This window comes from Pelophylax lessonae (genome assembly GCF_965119305.1).
Source record: "Pelophylax lessonae genome assembly, chromosome: 9".
NCBI classification, from domain to species: Eukaryota; Metazoa; Chordata; class Amphibia; order Anura; family Ranidae; genus Pelophylax; species Pelophylax lessonae.
The window spans coordinates 173343497-173369815 of record NC_138776.1 but is presented as its reverse complement, the minus strand read 5'-3'; the positions used below and the strand labels follow the sequence as shown (position 1 = coordinate 173369815).

Sequence of the window (26319 nt, the reverse complement as noted above, 5' to 3'; positions counted from 1 at the left end):
AGGACACTTCTTGAGCCCCGTTGGTGATTGACATACGCCAGTCGTGGCATTGTCCGATTGAATCCTTACCTGGCACTCCTGAAGGCGATTTGTCCAATGAGCCAGACAAATTTTATTGCCGGAAGTTCCAGTAAATTGATCACTCCGCCCACTTTGTTAAAGTATGGGACACCAATGCTATGGTGAATACCAGCCTAAGGACAGAATCGACCATAGTAAACATGTGGGGGACCAAAGTCTTGGCTCTCCTGTCAAAGGGGTCTTTTAAAAGCCAGAGATTCCTCCACCAGAATAAGTGTGGAGTTATTCAGCCAGAAAGCCTGAGAATCCACCGCAGGTGGGACTGTCCACTTTTTTTTTTTTTAAAGGGGATTCTTCAAAGGAATACCGTCTAGTAAAAACGCTTAGACCCTAACAGAAGGAAGCCCCCCTACAAAAGCTAGCTCACCACCTCAAGGGAGGGAGGGGGGGTTGGGTATAGAAAACCCACGGTGACCCTAGAGGGGCTGGGGAGAAGGAGGGGAACCTGGAAGTCCCAACATCCCAGGGAGGGGCCCACATCCACCCCAAAAACCTCCAAGAGGGGGGGGGGGACAACTACTTATCATACCAAGGAACCAGGTGGGCACCGCTCTGGACAGATTACATCGACACCCGATTGGGGGTGATGTTGGAAAGGAAGAACGCTGCGACTCAGGCAGTGACCAGGTCCAATGCCTCCTCGCGAGACATTTAAATAAGGTCTCCCCAGTCCGGCCAGAGAGCGTAAGGATCTAGAATATCCAGTCCGTCGCCCAGTCCAGCAGTTGACTTTAATTCTCACAGGAACAGAAAATGATAAAAAAAAAAAAAAAAAAAAAAAGAAGAGGAAAAAAATTCAATTTTAAAAAGGAAAAAAATACTAGGACCAGAGATCCCAGCAAGAAACTAGGTCCTTACTCCTGACTAAGCAGAAAAAAACGGAATGCCTATAGCAGGAAGAAGTGGGATTATTCCCCCTGAGACTGCCCCATAGGCATGGTAAAGCTTTTTCCTGCCTAGAGTCCTACTCCTGTTGGGGGGATGCATAACCCAATGGTCAAGAAGATTCTGGAGCTGTGTCTGTCAATGAACAAAAGACAATTCTGATTTTTGACTTATGGTAAAATCCAATTCTCTGATATTCATTGACAGACACAGCTCCTGATCTTCATAACCACTGGATTATACTGCCCTCTAAAAGGTGTAGGACACTAGGCAGAAAAATTATCTGGCTATGCCTATGGGCAGTCCCAGGGCTTTCCCTGCTATAGGCACTCAAGTTTTGTTACAAGCAGTGTCAGAATTACAACTCCACAGAGGGGTGGGTGGTGTGTCCGTCAATGTACATCAGAGAAAAGGATTTTACGGTAAGTCAAAAATCCCATTTTCTCTTTAGTTTTTTTGACGGACACAGCTTCTGATCTTCATAACCATTGGGACATCCCAAAGCAGTGTTGAACATGAGGGTGGGAACAGCAAAAAAATTCCCAAGGCTAAAAAGTAGCCAACCAGGCAAGAGGAGTTCAAAACAACTGGAGCCCACCTGTAAAAAAACACTACACCCTCAAAGAGGATCAAGTCCTCTAAACAGCCGCCTGCAAAACGTTGCAGCCAAAAGAAGCATCCGCAGATGCCAATATATTAACTTTATAGAACTATGTGAAAGTGTGCACCGACGGACCAGGTGGCCGCCTTGCAAACCTGCAACACTGACGCCTGAGGCTCTAAGCGCCTGAGTAGAGTGTGCCTTAACAAGGAAAGGAGCAACCTGACCCTTGATGGAATAGGCCTGAATAACTGTCTGTCTGATCCATCTGGAAATAGTAAAGGAAGTAAACTACCCTTTATGAGGTCCATCCGTGAGCACAAATCGCGAGTGTGATTTCCTAAAAGACTCCCTAGCTGCCAGGTACACTCTAATTGCCCGGACCAGATCCAAGGCATGCAAGGCAATTTCCTTCGGATGTTTCGGCCTGGGAAACAGGGAAGGCAACACAAGGTCTTCATTAAAATGAAAAACAGAGACAACCTTTGGGAGGAACGACAAACAGGGGCGAAGAACCACCTGATCTCTGTAAATCACCAAGTAAAGCGGACAGGATAACCCCACCAGTTCGACACCCTGCGTGCAGAGGTGATAACCACCAAAAAGGCCACCTTCTGAGAAAGCATATGAAAGGGAATCTCCCAAAGTTCCTCAAAAGGAGGCAACACCAAATTGAGGTCCCAAGGCAGCAATAGAGACCGCACTGGAGGAACCAAAATGTCGGACACCCTGAAGAAAGGTACACCAGGGAGTGTGTGGCCAAGGGTCATTGGAAGAGGACCGCCAAAGCCGACACCTGGTGCTCGATGGCACTCAAGGCAAACTTCTGTTCAACCCCCCGTTGATGGAAGGTCAAGATCCGAGCCACCGAAAAGGAGTGAGGATGAACCCAAAGAGACTACCACCACACAATGTACGTCTTTCACGTGGCAGATCTCCCTAGAAGTAGATTTCCTAGCTTTTAACAGCGTTGGAATCACCGACTCAGATAAAACCCCTATCCATCAGCACCTGGCGTTCAACAGCCAAGCTTTCAACACCAGCGACTGTAAAGCAGGAGGGAAGATTGGTCCTTGGGACAGCAGATCCTCCCCGAGAGGAAGTTTCCAAGGAACGTCGGGCCCACGGGGTCTTCAGTTTTTTGTTGCATATGTTGATACAATTGGATGAAACTTCCTGAGATCTGTGATGCGCTTTTAACAATTGCAACTTTGTGAGTATTATACTTACCATGCTTTTATTCAATAAATTATTTGTCTCAGGATAATGCACTAGGTGGGTGTGCCCTCTGTGTTTTTGGATGGTAAATCAGAGGATAATGACCCCCATGGGGCCACCAGCGTGTCTGTTTTGTCCGCAAGAGGATCCGGTGACCGAGCCACAAACCTCTGCACCTTTCTGTTGAGCCGAGATGCCAATAGATCCACCTTGGTAATGCCCCACCGGAGAAACAACTGATGAAACAACTCGGATGAAGGGACCACTCCCCTTGGTCCAACGCCAGCCGACTGAGGTAATCCGCCTGCCAGTTATCCACCCCGGGAATGTATACGGCTGCGAAGGCTGGAACAAACCTTAGAATGCCGGCTACCTCCCCAGCCACCAGGACTCTTTGTGCCCCCTTGGTGATTGATGTAAGCCACAGCCGTGGCATTGTCCGAATAAATGCGCACTAGACATCCCTGAAGACGATCCGTCCAATGGTCCAGGCACAGTCTGATCACTAGGAGTTCCAAGACATTGATCAGTAGTCTTGGCTCTTCCAGTGTCCAGATCCTGAGCAGAATTTTCCTGAGGATGCTTCCCTAGCCGGACAGGCTGGCATCCGTGGTGACCACTGTCCAATACAAGGGGAAGACAAATTTGCCCAGGCAAAGCGCTGGAGAATGAAGCCACCATATCGGACTCCTTCGTTCCCTGGTTTAGCCGGATCTGATTTCCAGAGACTGCAGTCTTATCCCATTTCGCCAGAATCTCCCTTTACGGGGATCTCTTATGGAGCTGTGCAAACGGAACCGCCTCAAAAAGGTAGACACCATCAGGCCCAGCACCCACATGCAAGTCCAGAAGGATAACCATTTGCTGGACAGCAGGAGACGAATTATAGCCTGCAATTTCTGGAGTTTGTCCAGAGGAAGGGGCACTCTGGCTCAGGCAGAGTCAGACCCAGATAGTCCAGCTTTGTGGACAAAACCAGAGCAGATTTTTGAAAATTCAGAATCCAGCTGAATTCTCTCAGTTTGTATAGTGATTTCCAGGTTTTCAACCAGAGCAGTAGGGGACTCCCCTCGAAGAAGGTCGCCCCAGGTAGCCAAGTACTGCGATCCTCCTTTGGTGTAACAATGCTAGCACCAGGGCAAATGCTTTTGTGAAAACCTGAGGAGCAGAAGTGAGACCAAAGGGTAACACCACAAACTGATAATGCTTCTATTCCACGACAAAGCGGAGGAAGCACTGGTGACTAGAGCTGCACGATTCTGGCCAAAATGAGAATCACGATTTTTTAGCTTGGAATAAAGATCACGATTCTCTCCCGATTCTCTGTGTAGCAAAAAAAAAATTGGGATAACTTTACTGTTACGTTTTTTTTTATTCATTAAAGTTTATTAATTGCGTTTGAAAGACTGCTGCGCAAATACAGTGTGACATAAAATATTACAACAATCGCCATTTTATTCTGTAGGGTCTCTGCTAAAAAAATATATAAAATGTTTGGGGGTTCTAACTACTTTTCTAGCAAAAAAAATGATTTTAACTTGCAAGCAACAAGTGTCAGAAAAAGGTCTAGTCTTTAAGAGGTTAAACTTCCTTTCTCCCTGGCAGAGGGGAGGAAAAGATACAATGTAATCATTTTGTTTATAGTTACTGGGAGACTATGCTGATAGGCGTTTGCAGGAGGAAAGATACAATGTAATCATTTTGTTTATAGTTACTGGGAGTTTTCCACAGCTGTTTTCTCTGCTCCCTCAGCTATGCAAAGAATCGAGCATGTGTCAGGTTTAGATCGTCAGGGGGGGTGAATCGAGATCGCGATTTTCATACGATTAATCGTGCAGCTCTACTGGTGACTGGCACATATTGGAATGTGAAGGTAAGCATCCTTGATGTGGAAAGAGTCAACAAAATCCCCCTGATTCAGGGATGCCACTATCGTGCAAATGAACTCCATCCTGAACTTCTGCACCTGCACAAAGCAGTTCAGCGCCTTTAGGTCCAGGATTGGACGCACCTTGCCTTCTTTCCTGGAAACTGTAAACCGGTTTGAGTAAAAACCCTGAAAACGTTCCAAAATCTGAACCAGGACAATGACCCCTTGAAGCAACAGGTCTTGTACAGCCCCAAACAGGCCCTGTAAACGGTCTGGGGACATGCGCAAGTTGGAAGGAAAAATCCTTGCATGGGGACATGCGCAAGTTGGCAGTAAAAAGCCTTGCTAGGAGACCAGAGTTAAACTCGATCTTGTAGCTGGACCGAATTACTTTGTGGACCCACTTGTCTTGTACCAGGGAAGTCCACGGGTCCAGAAACCAACGAAGACGTGCCCCCACCCCCGATACAGAGAAAGTGTTCTGCCAGACCAGGTTCATTTGGATCCTCCAGAAGAGGCCCTGAAAGACTTTGAGCGCTTGTCAGTCAACCCTGAGGGATGAAAAAAACTACTTCTGAGCAGAGAAGGAGGGCCCAAGTCTACGACTAAATTCCATGCCCTTATTAGCCTGCGGAAGAAAAGTACTTTCCCCCTGTGAGACCTTTAATGATGCCATCCAGGGTAGCCCCGAACAGGTGATCCACTTGAAAGGGGAGATCAAAGTCTTTTTAGAAGTCTGGTCCACAGACCAGCGTTTAAGCCAAAAGAAACGCCGAAGGACCACTGCCGAAACAGAGAGCCCAGCCACTAGGGGAGCTGCATCCAAAGAGGCATCACAGATAAACTGAAGCCCCTGGACCAGCTGGTACGCCAGCTCAGAAAAGGCAGGGGGGGAGCTGTTCTCACTTCAGGTCGCTGTGTAAAAGCCAAGCCCACTCGGTCAGAGTTTGCGACACCAGGGCATTGGTGAATATCGGCCTCAGTGCCGAACCAGCAAGAGTGTACATATTCCGGGCCACAGTCTCCACCTTCCCATCAGCTGGATCCTTAAAGGTCAGGGGCGACTTCAACCGTAATCATGCATTTTGCTAGCCAATCGCCCAAAAACCAACCCCACCCGAGACACAAATGACTGCAGGACCGCCGTCAGTGCATCGATGGATGGTTTGGATCCGGAGAGAGGGGTCAGGTGGGGAGATGTGCTCCAAATATTTCATGAGTCACCAGGGGCAACCCACAAAAAGTGTAACACACTGCAAAGGGACAACCCCCACCGCGCTGGCAGCACCACCCGGTTGCCAGGAACAAAGCACTAAAAGCTATCCTAAGCAGAAAGGGAGAGAACCCCACCAGAAACCGGCACCTGCAGCCACCTGGTCCAACCCTCCCCACGTGCGGCGATCAGGAAGTGAAAAGATCCAGGCCTTAGCACCAGGGGAGGAGTGCTCCCACCACCGAAATCGCCGCCCAAAGGGCTACAGCGAAACGACGGCCCCGCGCATCACCAGGAGGGATCTCTAGGCCTAAAGTAAAGGCCAAGGCAGGACATGGGGTCCTGGCAGGAGCCCCAACCAAGTACACCCAAATCCCCCCCCCCCCCGCACTACCGATCTTCCAGTCGCCAGCATAGTGCCGAGCCCCCACCCCAGGAGGTGAACCAGACCACTGCACAGCCTTAGCATAAGTGGAGGGGGGGTAGGATAGGGGGCAGATAAAAGGGGGGTGCCTGACGGAAGGGGGGGGGACCTGGGGGTCCGACCGTCCCAAAACCCTCCAGGAGGAGAGAGGGGACAGCTACTTACCATACCAGGAATCAAGCGGGCACCACTCCAGACAAAACCCCTCACCAACGAAATGGAGGAGCTGTCGGCCAGGAAGAATGCTGCGACTCGGGCCGAGACCTTGTTGAATGCAACCTCGCTAGGTGTTGAACTCCCAGGCAGGCCCCTGTCCAGTGGGGCTATGTCGCAGCCGACCTACGCAGAACTGAGGTTTGCGCACGCTCACTGGCCAGACTGGGGGGAACACTGGATCTAGACTATCCAGCCCGTCGCCCAGTCCAGCAGTTGATTGTAGATCTCACAAGGAAAATCCAGGAGAAAAAATTTGGATCTAAAGAAAAACATTTTGCCAGGACCAGTGAACCCAGCAGGGAACCAGCCTCTTACTCCTGACCAGGCAAAAAAAAAAAAAAACTGAGTACTTAGCAGGGAGAGGGCGTATACCCCCTGGGACTGCCCATAGGCGTAGCCAGATTCTTTTTCTACTCCTGTCCTACTCCTGTAGGTGGCAGTATAACCCAATGGTTATGAAGATCAGGAGCTGTGTCTGTCACTGAATGAAAGAGAAGTTGACTTGCAAAACCTTTCAAACAATAAGCAGCTTGAAGTACACCATCTAATGATTATGCTATTTCTCTGGCTAATGTTTTGGTTTAAATACTTTCTGAAGATCTGACCCGTTACAGTTTTAGATAAGGATTTCTGACAAGCATGTGTGTTCCGAGTTTGTGTTTCAAAGTAATGGACTCAAACAGCCAGGCAACTAGCATTTTCAGGAGTAGACCAGCAATGACAACTCTTCTACTATTCTCATGACAAGTATATTTTAAATGCACTGAAATGAAGTACTTTATATAGTGTGATTGACTTACCACCAGTAATGCAACGACGGGTCATTTCCCAAATGATTAAGCTAAAGCTATATATGTCCGCCATTATGTAAGCTTGGAAGTGGTTCTTATTCAAACTTTCATCCAGAACTTCAGGTGCCATGTAGCGTTTTGTGCCTACACGTGTGTTCAAAGGAATATCCACTTCATGGGTGTCACTTGGAAGGAGAAAGAAAAAAAAAAAGAAGGACTTTACCTTAAATTTCTCTACCACTTAATACAACTTAATACATTTTTTTTTTTTTAATTAAGCAATTTTTTTTAACCAGACAGTGCAAACAGCAATGGCATGGGATACAGCACAATGATAATTTCATTGGTCAGCATTGTAGCAGTCATTCATTTGAAACAATGAATTTGAAAGACAATGAAAGAACTACGGCGCTACAGTATGTAGGGGTGAACACAAGTGAAGGCAGCTTCACTTAGAAAAAAGTCCTGAAAACCTATGTGAAATCGGTGCAAAGGGAGGGAGCGGTCGCCGGCATTCTAGGGGTGAAAAACAAATATTGATAAAAACACAGAGGATAAAAAGGAATGAAAACACACACTCACTTTTTGGAAGAAAAAAAGTACTAGACATCTGAGGAATGGAGGGTCTCTATCAGGCTCTGTGGAGGGCAGCTGATGGAAGTAGGACAGAAAAACCTATGATACAATGGGATGGAGACTGCAGATGGAAGGTCCGGCTGCTCGGATGAGTGTCAGTGGCTGCATGATGGCTGTATAATGATCCTATCAGCGGGAGGCTGCGATAGTGAATGCCAGGCTGCTCGGTAGTGCTCCCTGCATGTGTGGCTTTATCCAGGTATGCATCTGGTAGAACGGTGGAAACTGTACTGGGCTGCTTTCTACCCCAGGCAGGTGCTCCGGCTATTCTGCAGTATGTCGGCATTTCGGACCGGTCAGCTGCTTGGGGATGGCTGGCTGGGGTTTGGGGTCCCTCTTGGGGACCTTCTTATCCTTGAGCAGCTGACAGGTCCAGGACGCCGATACACTGCAGGGTAGTCGGCGCCCCTGCCTGGGGTAGAAATTAGCCAGGTACAGTTTACACCTTGCTATCATATACATACCTGGACACAGCCACACTGTCAGGGAGCACTACAGATCAGTCTGAGCCTCCACCTTTCGAGCAGTCCAGCATTCACTATCGCAACCACTGCAACCCCCTGATCAGCTTGATACGGAGCTGCTGTCACACTCCACCCACTGATACGATTATTTATCATACAGCCATAAACAGCCGCTGACACCCATCCGAGCAGCCAGGCCTTCCATCTGCAGTCTCCATCCCATTGTATCACAGGTTTCTCTGTCCTAGTTCCATCAGCTGCACTCCACAGAGCCTGATTGAGACCCTCCATTCCTCAGATGTCTAGTACTTTTTTTTTTCTTCCAAAAAGTGAGTTTTATTTTCATTCATTTTTTTTTCTCTTTTTCAATGTGTTTTTATCCAATCCATATTAGTTTTCACCCTTAGAATGCTGGTGCCCTCTCCCTCCCCTTGCATTAATTTGAAAGACAAATTTTGAATGGTTGCTATGAGATACCTAATAAAAAAAATGTACTAACTTGGGGTGGTGTAAGAATTCAGTACCACAACTCTTTCCTTTATAAGAAGTGGTTATACTTCGAACCACATTATGGTTTAAAATTCATCTCTCTAAATTTACCCAGTACGGTTTGCATTGTAACTATTGTTTATTATCAGCCCCCTTACCTGTTAAATTTGACTGCCAGTCCCAGGTCAGCAATGCAGCATGTCCAGTTTTCCTTGATAAGAATGTTTTTGCTTTTCAGGTCTCTGTGTGCAATTGCTGGTTTTCCCTGAGTACCATATATTTCTGTGTGTAGGTGACACAAGCCACAGGCAGCAGAGTAAGCCAGCTTGAGGAGAGATCTTGTATCCAGAGTAGCACACTTGAGAAAATCATACAAAGATCCATTCTCATGATATTCTGTTATCAGATACATTTGCGTCCAGGAGCCTGTCCCTTTAATATCAGCAGCTATGAAACCTGTTAGGACAGAGAACAGTTTACTTATGGCAGACAGAAAAATCTTAGTTTACATGAAGTACTGCGTAGTACTAATAAATCAGTTAAAGTGTCTAGCCAAAACATTTTCCCTTCCTTTTGGATACTGTCAAAAGCCTTTTTAGGCTTTCACTTCCAAATGTTAAAGAGATTTACCCTCACCTCCTGTCCTGATGCCATTTTATGAGACAGAATGTGAGGAGAACTCTAATGAGAACACAAACAGAAATAAAATGCTTTTATTTAGTAAAGTGGGGAAGGCTAGAATTAGAGATGCACCGAAATTTTGGCGACTGAAAAATCGGATTTTTGACTTAACGTAAACTCCATTTCTCTGTTGTTCATTGAGGACACAGCTCATGATTCTTCTTAACCACTGGGTTATACTGTCCCCTATGGGAGGACATAAGGCAGGAAAAGGCTTGATTACGCCTATGGGCAGTCCCAAGATGTATACACCCACACTGAGCTATAGGCATTTAGTTTTGTTACAAGCAGTGTCAGAAGAAAGCCAACTAAACAGAGAGGTGGTTGCTGTGTCCATCAATAAATATCAGATTAATGGATTTTATGGTTAGTCAAAAATCCCATTTTCTCTTTCGCTCATTAACGGACACAGTTCCCGATTCTTCTTAACCATTGGGATGTCCCAAAGCAGTGTAAAACATAAGGGGTGAGAAAACGAAAAAAAAAATCCCAAGGCTAACCATAGCCAAACAGGTAACATGGACCTCAACCATAACAACTGGAGCTAACCTGAAAAAAAAAACACACTCTCAAAGAGGACCGGGTCCTCTAAACGGCAGCCGGCAAAACCTTGCAGCCAAAGGAAGCATCCGCAGATGCCAACACATCCATTTTATAACACTTTGTAAGTGTGCACAGACGACCAGAAGGCTGCCTGCAAACCTGCATCCCTGATGCCAGAAGACGCAGGAGGCACTAAGCACCTGAGTGTGCCTTAACAGGGAAAGGAGGAACCTGACCCCTAATTGAATAGGCCTGAATCACTGTCTGATCCATCTGGAAATGGTCGCAGCAGAAGCGGCCAACCCTTAAGGTCCAACCGTGAGTACAAATAGTAAAAAAGGAAGAAGACAAAGGGCGCCAGGTCACAATATAGTATGAGAAATATGACAATTTATTGAAGTGACTTACATGTACAAACGATCCAAAATACAGCCAGTAAACCATGAACAACGGTACTCGCAATGGGACTTAGGTCAGTTTTTTGTGAGTAAAAATAGTGATTGACGCCCTAAAAGACTCTGTACCTGCCAGGTACACCCCGACTGCCTGAACCACATCCAGGGAATGCAGAGCAATTTCCTTAGAATGTTTAGACCTGGGACACAGGGAAGGCAACACAATGTCTTCATACAAATGGAAATCAGAGACGACCTTAGGAAGGAACCAAGGACAGGGACAAAGAACCACCTCTGTAAACCAACAGGTAAGGTGAACGGCAAGACAACGTTGCACACTCCGACACCCTACACACAGAAGTAATAGCCACCAAAAAGACCACCTTCTGGGACAACGTAAGCAGGGGAACCTCCAGATATTTTCAAAGGGGGAGTCCTTGATAACTGACAACACCTATTTTAGGACCCACGGCGGTAATGGAGACCCCCACTGGAGGAACCAAGTGTCGTGCTCCCTGGATAAAGATACGCACCAAGGAAAGAAAACTGCCAAGGCCGAAACCTGGCCCTTGATGGTACTCAAGGCCAGGCGCTGCTCAACCACCCTTTGGAGGAAAGCCAAGATCCGAGCCACCGAAAAGGAACGAGGGAAAAACCCCAAAAGACTCACACCACACAACGTACATCTTCCAAGTATGGAAGGTCTTCCTAGAGGTAGATTTTCTAACCTTTAATAGTGTAGGAATCACCGATTCAGACAAACCTCTATCCTTCAGCACCTGGCTTTCAACAGCCAAGCCGTTAAAACCAGCGACTGTAAAGTAGGATGGAAGATTGGCCCTTGGGACAGTAGATATTCCGTGAGAATGGTCTCCAAAGAGCATCAGCCACCAGCTGTACCAGATGGGCGTACCAAGACTGGCGAGGCCAGTCTGGAGCCACTAAAAAGACCATAATCTCTTGCTGTCTTTATCCTGCACAGGAATCAGCAGAAGTTTGAGAGGGGGAAAGGCATAATCAGTAGAATGTCGGCTACTTCCCGATCTGCCAGGACACTTCTTGTGCCCCCATGGTGATTGACCTAGGCAACGGTCATGGCATTGTCCGTGGCAATGTCCCTGAGCACAAGCTGTGCCGAGGATGCTTCCCCACCTGGATTCGTGGTGACAACCGCCCAGTACAGGGGGGAGAAGGATTTACCCGAAGTGCCGGAGAACAAAGCCACCTTTAGAGACTGGATTCTTGTTCCATTTCACCAGAATCTTTTTGCAGAGATCTCGTGTTCAACTGTGCAAACTGAACCACCTCAAAGGTAGACACCAATCAGGCCCAGCACCCGCATGCAAGCCCGGAGGGAAGACTGTCTGCTGGATAACAAGCTGAATTGCGTCCTGCAATTTCTGGAGTTTTTCCAGAGAAAGCAACACTGGTGGAAGCCAAATCCACCCAGATAGTCCAGATTTGTGGACGGAACCAAAGCAGACTTATGAAGGTTCAGAATCCCTCAGAGATCGCAGAGTAATCTCCAAGGCATCCATCAGAGCAGTCGGAGACTCTGCTCTCAGAATTTTGTCCAGGTACCTCAGTACTGCAATCCCCCGCTGACGCAACAATGCTAGCACCGGGGCAAACATTTTGTGAAGACCCAAGGAGCGGAGGCAAGACCAAAAGGTAAAGCGGAGGAAGCGCTGGTGACCAGTACATATTGGAATGTGAAGGTAGGAGACCTTGTCAATAGAAGCAAGAAAATCCCCCAGATGTAGGGATGCCCCTACTGTGCGGACGGGTGAGGGGGCCCCTTCATGCAGAGGAAGCCTTGTCCGTGGGTCTGGAAGAGCCTGCTCGTGACTTGCTAGACTAGGTCCTCCTGGAACCTCCGGTGGAGACTCTGTAGGGCTTAGATCCCTTATCTTGAGACCCTGAGGGATTAAAAGACCTCATGAGCCAAGAAGAATGGCCTCAGTCTATGATGGGGCTCCTTGCCTTTGGAAGAAGGGTACTCTTCCCCCCTGTGGGGCCGTTAATGATGTCATCCAAGGAAGCTCCAAACAGCTGATCCCCCCACAAATGGAAGATCAGATAAGGCCTTCTTAGAAGTCTGATCCGCAGACCAGCATTTCAGCCAGATAATATGCCGAAGGACCACTGCTGAGACAGACAGTACGGAAATCAAAGGAGCCGCATCCAAAGAGGCATCACAGACAAACTGTAGCCCTTAGACCAATTGATCTGTCAGCTCCGCAAAGGCAGGGGGAAGCTGTTCCCCCTCCAGGTCCCGGCATAAAAGTTTAGCCCACTCGGTCAGCTTTTGCGACACCAGGGCAACAGTAAATACCGGCCTAAGTGCCGAACCAGCCACAGCGAACATATGGCAGGTCAGAGCCTCCAACCTCCTACCAGCTGGATCTTTTAAGGCCGGGTACTCCTCAACCAGAATTAAGGTGGCTTTATTTAACCTGGAAACCAACGAGTCCACTACAAGTGGAACAGTCCACTTTTTAAGCAGGGAATCCTCATAAGGATACCCCATCCCAAAATGCTTAGGGACCGCAAAAGTGCATTTTGGACAACTCCACTGTTTAGGGACAATATTATCAAAGTAAGCGGGAAAAGGGGAACACCCTTGCCGCTTTGGAGGGCCTGTGGGTACCAAAAGGGACGGGTGCCTCCGACGCAGCATCAGCCACATCCTCCATTTTCAAAGTTTCACGCACTGACACAATCAGCGCATCCACTAGAGCCTTTTAATGCGCTGCTAGAGGAGCAGAGGAATCATCCTTACTATCTGAGCACGCAGGGTGCGTGGACGCAGACCAAGAAGGGTAACTCGCTGAATCAGATTTAGGATCCGATAAAAGATGAAGCAGGTGAAAGTGGGGGGAACGCTTTTTGCTAACCCATTTTCCCGGGAACAAATCCACCTTGGACACTAAATGCAGTCAGGGATTGTTGGGACCCGGAGGACCCAGCAGCCTCGGAAAGGGGATCAGGTGGGGAAAAGTGCTCCAGGGACTCCATTACAGAAGAGGGGGAGCCACACAAAAAAAAGTGTACAACACTGCTAGGGACACCCCCATCGCGCTGGTGGCACCACAGGGTCCAAAACTATAGCAGAGAGGGAGAGAAACCCCACAAAAAGACTCACCACCACCGATCAGGCACTTGAAGCACTAGGGACACTGCACACCATGCGGCGATCAGAATAGAATGATCAAGGAGTCAGCACTAAGGGAGGAGGCGGGGCTCCCACCCCACCATTATACAGCTTAAAAAAAAACATGGCCACTGCTCGTTTCAATTAAAAAAAAAAAACAAGAAAATAACCGCCGAGGCAACAAAAACATGGCCACTCCCAGGGGCCCTGGGGGGACCTCTGGTGCACCAAACACGATTCCCAGCAGGAAGGGGGGATCCCCCTCCCAACGGCTGATCGCCGGTTGCCAGCAGCACGCTCCCTGCCCCCCCCCCCCCCCCCAACGGCAGCTCAACACCCCACAACGAACTAAAAGTGAAGGATGGGAACCCAGGGGGTCCGACCATCCTAGGGAGGGGCCCACGTCCACCCCAAAAAAACTCCAGGGTTAGAAGGGGGACAGCTACTTACCATACCAGGAACAGGGTGGGCACCGCTCCTGACAGACCACCACTTCATCTGAATGGGGGGGGGGGTCTGTCAGCCAGGAGGAACGCTGAGACTCGGGCCGAGGCTAGGTCATATGCGTCCTTGCAAGACTTAACTCACAGGCAAGCCCCTGTCCACTGGGGCTATGTCATGGCCGGCCTAGTGCGGGGCTGAGGCCTGCAATTTTGTGGCCACCGACGGCTCCGGTGGAAAGCAGGGAAAATGACAAACATTAGATTTCAGCTTACAAATTATTAGATGTGATAGCTGCATTAGTTTTCTTTTTTAGGATTTCTTTTTTTTTTTATCTGGTAATACAGCCAGCTATTCTGCTGTTTTCAGCTGCATTAGTTTTCTTTTTTAGGATTTCTTTTTTTTTTTTTTATCTGGTAATACAGCCAGCTATTCTGCTGTTTTTTAAAAGCACAAGCTCTCCAGCAGAATGTATCAGTTTACATGAATGAGACAAATCATGTAAAACTGGCATCGGTGATTAAAAATTGTCAGTTTTAGTTTTTCATGCAAAATGAAAGGAAAAAGAAAAAATGTTTGCCGTAACGGATTATAAAGTGTGAGTTTGGCTTCGATGTGTTACTGTTATCTTAATCTGCTAATACATTTAATACTACCCTCCCCCCTGACCAACAATGCTGCTATCTGCTGTGCCCACTGTGATCATTCCTCCACAGTTGTGCCTCACTAATACAGGAGGTGTGTTACTGGCAAGATCAAGTGTTAAAAACAGGAGGGGGAAAAAAGGAAAAGAAAACAAAAAACTGATGCAGCCACCACGAGGACTGGCAAGCTGTAAAATCATATATTTTTGGTTTTGGGTTTAAAAATGCTTTAATGCCAACTCCCTGATGAACGATAAATAAAACACTATATAAAATGTCTATATCAAAGGAATGTCAAAATGGCTGAACAAAAAGACATTTGGTGGATAGCAGTATCCCGGCATAAATTTGGTGGAAAGCAGTATCCTGAAGGTTAGTGGACAGCAAGGTCATGACAATTTGGTGCAACTAAAAACAATCAACTCGTAATGGATAATTCATAATTTAGTTTTGTCTGATGGTAACCGTTTGCTACTGCCCCATTACAAACCACATATTTCCCAAGGAAACACAAATCCACTTACCAAGAATATTCTCATGCCGCATTAACACAGTTTGGTAAATTTCAGTCTCTCTGAACCAGCTGGCTTCCTCAGCTGTGAAAAAGACTTTGATGGCTACCTTTTCACCTCTCCATTTTCCCATCCAAACCTCTCCATATCTTCCCTTTCCAATCTGTCTCACCATCTGGATCTGCTTAGCAATGGTTCTCTGAACCTGAAAGGCAAAATACAAGAAATGTCCTTAAGTGTCTCACTAACCATCATAAAAAGTGGAAATGTTTAACGTGCACTAACTTACCAACAGTGGAAGCCCTGACCCACTGCCAGAACTTTGTGATAGGTCAATGAGAGCTTTCAGCGATTCTCCAGCTGGTATGAAAGCTTCATCCTGTACCAGATCCCTGTTATAGCGCATTCTCTGAGATGCCAGCTTATTCCTGCATCAGAAAAAAAAAATTATTTTTCACTTTTTTTTTTTTACACTCTTGTACTAGAATTCTGAAATCTAATCATCCAGCTATATTTTATTGTATTATTTCCAACTAGTTTTTTTTTTTTATAAACAGGTCATGAGAAAAATCTGGTGATTGGCATTATTGGCCTTCTAAGAGTGCTAGCTTGGCTTTAAAATTTTACCACTAGCTTTAATACAATTTGAATCACTGATGTGGAAAAGTATGCTGATCAAAAAAGTAGGAGAAAAGCCAGTTATCCGCATGATTCTTCCAGGTCAATGACTTAAAATTTGGACACAAGTAAAGTAAAGTTCATTGACGGACACAGCTCTTCATCTTCTTGTTGGGAGGGTTATACTGCCGCTACATGAGTAGGACACTAGGCAGAGAAAAAGCTTGAATACGCCTATGATGTAGTCCCTGGGGGGTATACTCCCACTTCCTGCAATAGGTATTCAGTTTTGTATCAAGCAGTGTCAGATGGAAAAAAAACCCAACTTCATAGAGGGGCGGGTGCTGTGTCAGTCAATGAATATCAGAGAAATGGATTTTACGGTTAAGACAAAAGTCCCATTTTCTCTTTCGTTCATTGACAGACACAGCTCTTCTTCTGACTGTAGGAATGTTCCAAAGCAGTGTCAAATATCAGGGGTGGGAACAGCAGAAAAAAAACTTTCAAGGCTAAGCCCTCCCTCTTAGATTGTAAGCTCTAACAAGCAGGGCCCTCTGACTCCTATTGTATTAAAGTGTATTGTATTTGTACTGTCCCCCCTCAAGTTGTAAAGCACAGCGTAAACCGTCGGCGCTATATAAATCCTAAATAATAATAGCCAACCAGGTAACTTGGAGCTCAACTGTCAACAACTGGAGCTGACCTAAAAAAATAACAACCTCAAACAGGACAGGTCCTCTAAACAGTAGCCTGCAAAACTTTGCGGTCAAAAGAAACATCCGCAGATACCAACACATCCACTTTAAAAAAACTTTAAGAATGTGTGTACAGATGATCAGGTAGCCGCCTGCAAACCTGCATCACTAACGCCTGATGACAGAAGGTCCAGGAGACACTAAGCGACTGAGTAGAGTGCGCCTTAACAGGGAAAGGAGGAACCTGACCCTTAATAGAATAAGCCTGAACCACAGTCTGTCTGATCCATCTGGAAATGGTCGCAGAGGAAGCAACCAGCCCCTTGCGAGGTCCATCTGTGAGGACAAATAGTGAGAGTCTAATTTCCTAAAAGACTCTGTAGCTGCCAGATACACCCTTATTGCCTGAACCACATCCAGGGAGTGCAAGGCAACTTCCTTAGGATGCTTAGGCTTGAGACACAGGGAGGGCAACACAATGTCTTCATTCAGATGAAAGTCAGGGATGACCTTCGGAAAGGACGACGGACATGGACGCAGAACCACCTTATCCCTGTGAACCACCGAGTAAGGTGAACGACAAGACAATGCCGCCAGTTCAGACACCCTGCACGCTGAAGTAATGGCCACCTTCTGAGACAATGTAAGCAGGGGAGTCTCCCGAATATTTTTAAGGAGAGGCTTCTGGAGAACTGACACCAAATTACGGTCCCACTGCGGCAATGGAGACCGCCCTGGAGGAACCAAGTGTCCCACTCTCTGGAGAAAAGTATGCACCAAGGAGTGTGTGGCTAACGGGGGTTGAAAGAAAACTGCCAAGACCTGGCCCTTGATGGTACTCAAGGCCAGGCACTGCTCAACCCCTCAGGGAAAAGACAAAATCCAAGCCACCGAAAAGGAACGAGGGTGAACCCAGAGGGATTCACACCACACAATGTAAGTCTTCCATGTACGATGGTAAATCTTCCTAGAAGCAGATTTGCTTAGCTTTTAACAGCGTATGAATCACCAAGTCAGACAAGACAACCCTCTGTCCTTCAGCACCTGGCTTTCAACAGCCCAGCCGTCAAAGTCAGCGACTGTAAAGCAGGATGGAAGATTGGCCCTTGGGACAGTAGATCTTCCCTGTATCCCACTGGCGACATAACTGATACAACACCTCCGGATGAAGAGACCGTTCTCCCTAGTCTAACGCCTGTCAACTGAGATAGTCCTTTTTCCAATTTTCCAAACCTGGAATGTGCACAGCAGAGAGGGCTGGAACAAAACTTTTGCCCACCTTAGAATGCTGGCTACTTCCCAAGCAGCCTGGACACTTCTTGTGCCCCCTTGGTAATTGACATAGGCCACTGCTGTGGCATTGTCCGATTGAATCCGCACTGGACACCCCTGGAGACGACTTGTCCAATGACCCAAAGTCTGATCGCTCAGAGCTCCATCGGTAGTCTGGACTCTTCCTGAGACCAGACCCCCTGAGCACAATCTGTGCCAAGGACGCCTGCCCACATGGACAGGCGCATGAAAGTCCGAAGAGACGACCGTCTGCTGGTCAGCAAAAGCCGAATTGCCTCCCGCAACTTTTGAAGTTTCTCCCGAGAAAAACACTCTGGCTGAGACGAAGACTCTGCTCGTAAAACAGATCGTCCAGGTACCCCAGTACCGCAATCCCCAGTTGACGCAGTAATGCTCAAACTGGGGCCAACACTTTCATGAAGCCCCGAGGAGCGGAAACGAGACCAAAGGGTAACACCACTAATTGACCAGATACGGGTGAGGATGTTCCTCCACCCCAGATACAAGTGAGGACGTTCCTCCACCCCAGATACGGGTGAGGACGTTCCTCCACCCCAGATACGGGTGAGGACGTCCCTCCACCCCAGATACAGGGTGGGGGTGGACCCTGGACCCTGAGGGACGAAAAAGTCGCTTGTGAGCTGAAAAGAAGGATCCCCGTCTGCAAAGGGACTCGATCCCTGGAAGCCTGAGGAAGAAAAGCACTCACTTCTCTTCTTGGAAGCCTGGTCCACAGACCAGCATTTCAGCCAGATAATGCACCGCAGGACCACTGCTAAGACAGACAGTCTAGAAGCAGGGGAGCAGCATCCAGAGGTGTTACCGACAAACTGTAGCCCTTGGAAGCTGCTTCTCCTCAAGGTCCCGGCGTAAAAGCTTAGCCCACATGCCGAACCAGCCACAGCCACATATGACGGGCCAGAGCCTCCACCCTCTTATTAGCTGGACCTGTAAAAGGCCAGGGACTCAACTGGAACAAAGGTAGCTCAATTTGACCTGGAAACCGGTGAGTCCAGGGCCTTTGGTTGCCAAAAAGGAACTGGTGCCTCCGATGCATCATCAGTCGCAACCTCCATTTTGAAAGTTTCACGCACTGACACAAAACAGTGCATCCACCAGCGCCTATTTAGGCACAGCTAGAGGAGCAGAGGAATCATCCGCACCATCTGAGCACTCAGGGTATGTGGACGCAGACAGAGTAGGGTCTATAAACTAAGCTCACCATAACATACCATACCGAGGGGGGGCGACTGCGATCCAGCCAAGGGCCACAATGGACCACCTATTGGACCCCGCAAAAAAAACATGAGGGTTGCCCTCCATAGAGGACATAATAGGACATAGCTCCCTTGAAAGGGGGCTTCCCGTCGTGACGAGGAAGGGCAGGCAGGGTACCCGCACTAAAACAGGGCAGGTGTCCCACACAATATTGGCGGCAAGGATGTCATTAAAAAAAAATGAAGGGCCCCCACCCACAGCACGACCCCTTCCAAGGGAGAGGCTAAGCTGACCACATGGCCTAGCAGAACCAAACTAGATATCACTGCTCCAGGTGGGTCTACTGGGCTGGAAATGAACAGGCTCCGTGAATGGGGTGCACGCCCTGCCACTGCTGCAGAGAGTGAGAAAGTAATGAATAAAGAATGGTCACACTTTCCATAAAGATGCATTAAAAATTTATTGGAGAGATACAATATCAAGCACGGATGTTACAGGCATATAGCCTACTATACATGCCTGTGACATCCGTGCTTGATTTTATCTCTCTCTCCGATAAATTTAGATTGCATCTTTATGGGAAGTGTGGCCATTCTTCATTCATCTAACATGGCCTAGCAAGTCGCGGCCTAAATTTTTGTGGAGGCTCAGCCGCAATTGCACAGGTCCTCAGCCAGGAAGTGCCCAAAAGAAGAATGGGGGCTTCAGCTACAGGCCACAAGCCATGGGCTAAATTTTTTAAGGCGCCCAGCCGCCCATTGTTCCCCAGGAATACCCGATCAGCAACAACTTCAACCAGCCCCCCCTTAAGAGCATAGCGCAACAATAACCTCGCCCAGGAAGGGGATGCCGGGGGCCCACAGACCCACAGTGACTGAAATTTTCGAGGAGCTGCTGGTGGGGTTGGATGGGACCCCGGGGGTCCAAAAATCCAAGGGAGGGGCCCACGTCCACCCCAAAACCTTACAGGGGTAGTGGGGGGACAGCTACTTGCCACCACTAGGAGCAGGGTGGACACCGCTCCATCGCAATGTGGGTGCTGTTGGCCAGGAGGAAAAGCTGCAACTCAGGCCAAAGCCCGTTCATCTGCGCCCTTTGAGATGTTTAACTCTCAGGCCAGCCCCCATCCAGTGGGGCTATGTTGTGGTCGACCTAGCACGGAGCTGCGGTCTGCTGGCTGGACTGGGGGGACCCTAAGGGGGGTCTAGATTATTCCATTCGTTGCCCGGTCCAGCACTTGATTGTAGCTCTCAAAAGAAAAAAGAAAAATTCCATGTAAAAAGAAAAAAATTACCAGGACCAGAGATCCCAGCAAGGAACTAGGTCCTTATTCCTGACTAAGCAGGAAAAAAAAAACGAATACCTATATACCCCCCAGAGACCGCCCCATAGGCATGTTAAAGCTTTTTCCCTGCCTAGTGTACTACTCCTGGAGGGGGCAGTATATTCCCACGGTCAAGATGATGAAGAGCTGTGTCAGTCAATGAAGGAAAGAGAAATGCCATTTTCTCTTTCGTTCATTGACTGACACAGCTTCTGGTATTCTTAACCATTGGGATGTCCCAAAGCAGTGTTAGACATGAGGGGTAGGAAACAGCAAAAGTTAAACATTGGCCAACCAGGCAACACGGCTCGACCAAAACTGGAGCCCTCCTGAAAAAAACAATACACCCTCAAAGAGGATCAAGTCTCTAAACAGCAGCCTGCAAAACCTTGCGGCAAAAGCAGCAGTCGCAGATGCCAACACATCCACTTTATAAGACTTTGTAAAAAAGTACACCGACGACCAGGTGGCCGCCTTGCAAACCCGTTATCAGGTGGCAGTGACGCAGAAGGCTCAGGAGGTACTAAGCGCCCTAAGTAGAGTGCGCCTTGACAGGGAAAGGAGGAACCTGATGGAATCGGCCTGAACCACCATCTCTCTGATCCATCTAAAAATGGTCGCAGAGGAAGTGGACAAACCTTTACGAGCTCCATCCGTGAGCACAAAGTCTGACCACATCCAAGGCATGCAAGACCATTTCCTTCAGATGTTTAAGCTTGGGACACAGGGAAGGCAACACAACGTCTTCATTCAAATGAAAATCAGAGACCAACTTAGGAAGGAATGACAGACAGGCATCACAATATTCCTGTGAATCACCAGATAAGGTGAGCGACAGGATAACGCCGTCAGATCAGACACCTTGCGCGCAGTGGTGATAGCCACCAAAAAGTAAACCTTCTGGGACAGCGTAAGCAGGGGAAACTGCCGAAGATTCTTAAAGGGAGACTGCTGGAGAACCAAAAGTACCAAATGAAGGTCCCAAGGAGGCAAAAGGGACCACACTGGAGGGACCAAGGGATTCACACCATGCAATGTACATCTTCCACGTACGATTATAGATCCTCCAAAAAGTAAATTTCCTAGCTTTTACTAGCGTAGGGATCACTGATTCAGACAATCCCCTACCCTTCAGCACCTGGCTTTCAACAGTCAAGCCGTCAAAAGCAGCAACTGTAAAGCAGGCTGAAGACTGGCCTTTGGGACAGCAGATCCTCCCCTGGGGGGGAAGCCTCCAAGGAAACGTCGGCAACCAACCACACCAGGTCGGCGAAGTATGCCCGGTGAGGCCAGTCCGGGGCAACTAAAATGACCGGAATCCTTTCTGCCTTGATCCTGTAGAAGTCTTGGCAGATACTTGAGGGGAGGGAAAGCGTAAAGAAGACAAATACTGACCCCACGGGGCCACCAGCACATCTATGGCATCCGCAAAAGGATCCAGTGACCGAGCCATGAACCTATGTACCTTTCTGTTGAGCCGAGAAGCCAACATATCCACCTCGGAGGGTTGCCCCACCGGAGATACATCTGATGAAACACTTCCGGATGAAGAGACCATTTCCCCTGGTCGAACCCCTGCAACGGAGGTAATCCTCTTGCCAATGTTCCACTCTGGGAAAGTGAATGACGGAGAGGGCTGGAATGAAACGATCTGCCCACCTGAGAATGCCAGCTACCACCTGAGCCACAAGGACACTTCTTGTGCCCCCTTGGGGATTGACATAAGCCACAGCATTGTCAGATATAATGTGCACTGGACGATCCATCCAATGTTCCAGGCACAGCCTGATCACACATAAGCCGGACAAGCTGGCATTCATAGTGACCACTGCCAAATACAAGGGTAGGAAGGGTTTTGCCCTGCCGGAGCACGAAACCCCCGAATCAGGGACTCTCTCGCACCCCGGCCCAGCTGGATTTGGTTGGCCAGACCCTGAGGATTCTTGTTCTATGTGATGAGAATCCCCTATTGCAGGGACCTCGTATGGAACTGCGCAAACTGGACCGCCTCGAAGGTTGACACCATCAGGCACAGCAGCCGCATGCAGCCCGCAAGGACGACCATCTGCTGGTCAACAGGAGATGAACTGCAACCTGATGTGTATGAAGTTTGTCAAGGGGAAGAAATACTGTAGCTAAGGCCAAATCCAGAGTCAGCTCCAGATCGTCTAGGTTCATAGAAGGGCTTACTTCCGAAGATTCCGAGTTCGTATGGTGATCTCCAGGTATTCCGCCAGCGCAGCAGAAGACTCTGCTCGCAGAGTAGATCATAGAAATAGACAAGGACCATGATCCCCCCCTGGCGTAACAATGCCAGTACCAGGGTTAACACTTTAGTGAAGACCCGGGGAGCGGAGGCGAGACCAAATGGTAATGCCCCAAACTGATAATGTTCCTCTCCTACTTCTCTGGGTGGTTTGTGAGTGCCGAAGGGAACCTGCGCCCCTGTCGCAGCTGCGTCCCCCATCTTTAGAGGCTCACGCACATAATCAGTGTGTCCACCCACGCCTTTTCGCCCGCGGTTGAAGACGTGGAGGAATCATCCTCACTATCTGAGTATTCTCCATTAGTTACAAGGGGGACCCACAGACAAGTGTAAATACACTGCCAAGAGACACCCCCACCGCACTGGCAGCAACACCCGGTCTCCAGCTACTTTTGCATGGCTGCCATCAAAAAATAGACCGCCACCACAGAATCACCCCTTCCAAGGGAGTTGCCAAGCTGGCCACATGGCCCAATAGGCCGAAAGCCTCGCCCTAAGTTTTTGTGGAGGCCCAGCCGCAAGTACCCAGATCCCAGCCAATTGGGCCAGCGGAGAAAAAAGCAGCTGCCCAAAGGAGGAACAGTGGCTTCAGCTAACCTAGGGAAAGAACTAGGTTAAAATACATTTTTAGGTAACAAGGGAAGCCGCATGACAGACCGCTGCACTAGGAAACACGCTCAGCAAAGCTCGGCTTTTTGTGTTTATGTGCCTGGGGAAGCTAGTGAATTCAGCCTATGGACTGTGATGTTGATACCACACTAGTGTTTGGATTTTGTAACCCGCTCTATGCTGACTCAAGTTCAACCCATCGAATATCCCTCCTGCGGTTGACTAATAAGATCAGCCCACACTCTCATGAATCTCTGGTTAGACAATTGTTGTTTACTTGCTATCCCTTCCTAACGTACAGTTGGATATCAATACATCAAATACCTTTAGGAAACCTTTAAGTATCAACAGTAGATGTAGCATTATTTTGGCCCCTGAAGAAACCACACTTGGTGAAACATGTCAGGATTGCAATAAATAATTAATATTAACTAAATAAATATTTGAAGAATTAAGGCAAATTTTAAATTGTGGTCTATGTATTTTAATTACTGTTTAAATAAAATCAGTTTACTTTTTTAAAACATTTTGACCATAGTTATCTGGTACTTTAAATATGCCTAGCTCGATTACAATTTGAAAGAATTTCTTGCTTCTTGTGTATTACATTTTTAGGTAGCACATAGATTAAAATGATTTTTGTAGTGCTTACCTTAAAGTATATACATTTTTACATTTGCATCTTCATTTGTTGAAATTGTATTTAAAGAAGTATGAAGATTTGCCACAAGAGCTCTGAGTGGATTGGCACCATCATTTATTTTCCTACTACCATTCACATGCAAGGCTGTTTGTGTGTGCACGTCACGGGTACAGCAACCTATTCATTGTATTGGGCTAACCTACCTGCGAGAAACGCAGGAAAAGTCCCTAAACCTTTTTATAAAATCACAGCACACTGAATCGCATGGTGCTTTAGCACCATGTGGTTTAGTGTGAGTGAAATTACATATCCATACATCCCATATCAGCAGCTAATGAAAGTAGAAAATATTAAAGTAAAAATAGTAAGCAGTAAAATCCCATCCACACTATGCTGAAAAAAAAAAAAAAAACAACAGGTAGCTGCAATGCCACACAGAAAACTATTGTTCAAACCAGTGCGCAATATTTGCATTCCAAAGCTGTGCGAAATTATGCAATCTTCGCATTATTTAGCACCTCTCCGAATGGCCCTACATGTCAGCACACATATAGCAGACATATGAATGTAACTTTGTACATTTGTCACAAAAAAAAAAAAAAAAAAGCTGCCCCTATGATAAAAACCACTCTAGATAAAAACGCGGGCAAGTGTAAACAGGCCCTAAAGCAGTGATTGCCACTGGCTAACTTTTTTAACGACGGATAAGATGCTCCTGAAATGGGGGAATAAAGTTTGTTACACTTAAAGGAGAAAAAAAAAAGAAGTGGATCCTGTCCCTTTAAAGCATGTTATACAGCGCAGTGCTTGCATTGTGTAATTTAGCCCCTTGTTTAACTTAAAAAACCTGGTTGATCCTGCCAGTTTATACCCTTCCCCCTGTAAACTGACCATGGTATATCATGGCTGCTGAGCCCTGACGCCGTTGTCAGTTTACATGCCTCCATCATCTGCAACCCTCCTGTCTGCTCTCCTCTGTCCCCCCCCCCACACCTATCAGCTAGTGACAGTGCCTGCCCCCTCCACTCCTGCTGCTGAAAACTGGATTTTGACTTACCGTAAAACCCTTTTCTCTTAAGCTCATTGACAGACGCAGGACTGATATCTTGATATCCGTAGGGTTATACTGCCCCCTACAGGAGTAGGACACTAGGCAGGAAAAAAGTTCTGGCCACGCCTATGGGCAGTCCCAGGGGGTATATCCTCTCTCTCCCTGCATAGGATGTCAGTTATGTAACAAAGCAGTGTCAGAGACTCATACCAACCCAACTCAAAATAGAGGGCGGGTACTGCGTCTGTCAATGAGCTTAAGAGAAAAGGATTTTACGGTAAGTCAAAAATCCAGTTTTCTCTGTCGCTCATTGACAGACGCAGGACTGATATCTTGATATCCGTAGGGACGTCCCAAAGCAGTGCCATAAATGAGGAGTGGGATAACAGAAATAAAATCCAATCCAGAAGGCCAAAACAGAGCCAACCAGAAAAACAGAGGACTCATTGAACTAAGCAGATGAGACCCACCTGAAAAAACAAAACCCCCAAGGTAGACCAAAGGTCCCCTCAAACAACGGCCTGCAAAACCTTGCGGCCAAAAGAGGCATCCGCCGATGCCAGCACATCAACCTTATAAAATTTTGTAAAGGTATGAACCGACGACCAGGTAGCCGCCTTGCAAACCTAAAGCACCGACGCCTGATGGCGGAAGGCCCAGGAAGCACTAAGAGCCCGAGTAGAGTGCGCCTTAACAGGGAACGGAGGAACCCGACCCTTAAAAGAATAAGCCTGCACCACCGTCTGTCTGATACATCTGGAGATATTCGTGGCAGACGCAGGCAACCCCTTTCTAGGGCCATCCGTGATCACAAAAAGTGAATCAGCCTTACAAAAAGAGTCAGTAGTAGCCAAGTACACCCTGATCGCCCGAACGACATCCAAGGAGTATAACGCAAACTCCCGAGGATGACTGGGTTTAGGACACAGGGAAGGTAACACAATATCCTCATTCAAGTGAAAGTCGGAAACCACCTTAGGAAGGATGGATTCGGACAAAAGAACCACCTTATCCCCATGAACCACCAGATGGGGGGAACGACAGGACAACGCAGCCAGTTCCGACACCCTGCGTGCAGAAGTGATAGCCACCAAAAAGGCCACCTTCTGGGATAAGGTAAGCAAGGGAATCTCCCTAATATTTTCAAAGGGAGGTTTCTGGACAACACCAAATTAAGATCCCAGGGTGGCAAGGGCGCGCGCACCGGAGGAACCAGGTGCCGCACCCCCTGGATGAAGTTCCGCACCAAAGAATGAGTAGCCAGTGGCCTCTGGAAGAAGATCGCCAATGGTGAAACCTGACCCTTGATAGTGCTCAAGGCCAGCTTCTGCTCAACCCCCCGTT

At 47.7% G+C, this 26319-nt stretch overlaps 1 protein-coding gene across 1 annotated transcript in view; it reads right to left on the bottom strand.

The window, feature by feature from the left end:
* The window catches only part of BMPR1A (bone morphogenetic protein receptor type 1A), a 101818-nt gene that overhangs the window by 13707 nt on the left and 61792 nt on the right, over positions 1-26319 (bottom strand). Inside the window, exons 6-9 of the mRNA XM_082268346.1 lie at positions 15548-15686; positions 15271-15463; positions 9047-9344; positions 7309-7484 (exon numbers count right to left, since the gene is read on the bottom strand). Of these exons, the coding sequence (XP_082124472.1) occupies positions 7309-7484; positions 9047-9344; positions 15271-15463; positions 15548-15686 (806 nt within the window). The remainder of the gene's footprint in view (positions 1-7308; positions 7485-9046; positions 9345-15270; positions 15464-15547; positions 15687-26319) is intronic.